We start from the raw sequence: 2,288 nt of genomic DNA, 5'->3' as shown, positions 1-2,288 counted from the left end.
CGATGGTGGTTTTGAATTTTCTCGAGAGCGCTTTACCGCACATAGAGTGAGCGAACGGGCGAGGGAGAGTAGTGGCGTGAGGGAGCGGCGGAGGGAATAGAGGCAAATGAGAGGAGCTAGAGGCGGAGGTGGGAGACAAGCACTCTGAATACATGGGCGAGCGGAGAACAGAAGACGGCGGCGAGGGGAGAGCACACCCAGGTTTGTAGCGTCCTACACTGGTCATTGCGTGCTGTGTTGGGCGTCGCACCGGAAGTTGTCGACGCGTCCCTCCCTTAGTCTGCCGTGCAAAAGTCCCTTGCTTTACTTGTTATTGTGCTTGTTGTTCTCTTCTCTACCTCCTTTACTCCTCCTTTTTCCCTGTGTATATACATATATACATCTATATACTTTCCTGCCACGACGTAAGTAACCCCGGCAACTATCTCCCTCCCGCTCACCCGTACGACCGCATAGATCAAAAAACGAAAAAGGAAAAGAAGAAAAAAAGTGGGGGTTGGAAAGGCAGATACCAAGAAGTGTGTGAGAAAGTGCATGGTATAGAGTAAAGACTACTAATACGACTACTAATGCTGCTTCTGCTGCTACGACTGCTGTGTGTGTGTGGGGTGGGGGGCTCTTTAGCCCTCCTCCTCCTGTTTCATTCCCCCTCCACCCCACACGACGCCAATGAATAGAGAGAGAGATAAAAACAACACACGCACGCACACACACAAAAAAAGAGGGTGGAACTGAGAGCGAAAAAATCACGCTCTGTTCTTTCTTTTTGAAGTCCTTTTCTGTGCACTTTCTCTCTCCCGCCACATGTGCCCCATCCAGCCCTCCACGTACACAATACTCTGCGATGGTGGGTGTCCGCCCCACATGGACTTTCAGCAGCCATGGCTCTGGCTGCTTTTCTTGGCATCCCACCGCCCCCGTTGATGACCCACTCTCACTTTTCCTTTTTTTGTGGATTTCCCTTCTTTTTTTAAATCGTTTTGTCGCTGCTTGCGGGGGTACACACGTAAAAAAAAAAGAGGGAGGGTGTGTGGGAGTGGCGCGGAAGGACGAGAAAGAAGCGGTGTGTCTCTCTCCACAGAAAGGGCTCTCTCTCACTCACACACACACACATAATAAATACGCTTCGCGTCCCTGAATAATTTCGTTGAGAGGAAGTACCGAGAAGCGATGCCCTCAAAAACGACGTCGGTTGAGCACATTGATGCTTGCCGAGGTCGCGGCCTTGTGGCGGAGGTGGACTTCAATGAAGGGGACTCTATTCTTCTTGCGCCGTATGACATTGCTGTGCTGTATAGCCCGTTTGTGCGCAACACGTGCTATCGCTGTTTTGCACCCCTGGTGGAACCGCCGAAGGAGGGGGAAGAGGAGGCGAAGGCAAAAATCCAAGCTGAAGAGGGTAAGGAGGAAATTTGTTACGAGTGTTCCTCCTGCAAGCATCTTGTGTTGTGTTCCAGCTGCGTGAAGGATTTGGTTGCGGAGGCGTGGAGGCGGCCCGACGAGGGCGTGCCCGCCGCGTCGTTGGGTGACGATGAGCGTGAACTTGCTATGTTGCAAACGCATCCTCTTCTAGAGGCCCATAAACTGGCCTGCGCGTGGTTTTGTACGCTCCCTGATTCTGTGCAGGCGGGCGATACGGACTACCTGCGCTTTGCATTGCAGTACGGCTCACGTGCGCTCCTTGGCGACACCCGACTCCTGCTGGCCGTTGACGAGCTGGGCATAAATACGGTCCAGCAGTTGACGGAGGCGCATCAATTCTGTGAATCCTTTGCAAAACGTATCGTGGATACGTTTGCTCCGCAGGGATTCCGCGTGGATGCGGAGCACCTTCGCGACGTCCTCCTCCGTACCAAGAGCAACAGTATTGGCTACCCCTTTAATGAGGAGGAGACGCTCGGGTGGTCACTGCAGGCGGAAATTTGCATGATTAACCACAGCTGCGTCCCCAACGCGGCGGTTGTGCGCCCGAAATGCAAAGCGGGAGCGGGAGCATGCTCAATGGAGCTTGTGGCGCGCCGCGCCATTAAGGCGGGGGAGGAAGTGACAATTTCATACCTTGACGTTGACAGCTACGCAGACGACGTACAGGCGAGGCGCCGGCGTCTGATGGAGGATTATGGGTTTCTCTGTTGTTGCCCAAAGTGTGCACCCGCCAAGACCCCTACGACGCCTGCAACTGCGCAGTAAAAATAATATTATAAATTTTACCCTCCTGGTCGTTGGTGTATACCCGTTTTTTCTTTTTTTCTTTTGCTTTGCTCTCTCTCTCTCTCTCTCTCTCTATT

General features: G+C 52.9%; 1 protein-coding gene across 1 annotated transcript, besides 4 other annotated features; it reads left to right on the top strand.

Annotated features, from left to right (window-relative positions):
• Positions 1–365: 365 nt before the first annotated feature.
• Positions 366–389: a microsatellite.
• A 161-nt stretch (positions 390–550) lies between these two features.
• Positions 551–595: a microsatellite.
• A 96-nt stretch (positions 596–691) lies between these two features.
• Positions 692–715: a microsatellite.
• A 455-nt stretch (positions 716–1,170) lies between these two features.
• On the top strand, positions 1,171–2,190 carry Tco025E_10094 (histone-lysine N-methyltransferase ASHR2; the record flags this gene model as incomplete). Its single annotated transcript, XM_029376883.1, has 1 exon — positions 1,171–2,190. One exon carries the CDS (start codon positions 1,171–1,173, stop codon positions 2,188–2,190), a length of 1,020 nt encoding a protein of 339 aa, XP_029222997.1.
• A 46-nt stretch (positions 2,191–2,236) lies between these two features.
• Positions 2,237–2,285: a microsatellite.
• Between the last annotated feature and the right edge of the window lie 3 nt (positions 2,286–2,288).

This window comes from Trypanosoma conorhini, assembly GCF_003719485.1.
Source record: "Trypanosoma conorhini strain 025E chromosome Unknown Tco_14.4_contig_01462, whole genome shotgun sequence".
NCBI classification, from domain to species: Eukaryota; Euglenozoa; class Kinetoplastea; order Trypanosomatida; family Trypanosomatidae; genus Trypanosoma; species Trypanosoma conorhini.
This window is presented reverse-complemented; position numbering and strand designations above follow the sequence as displayed.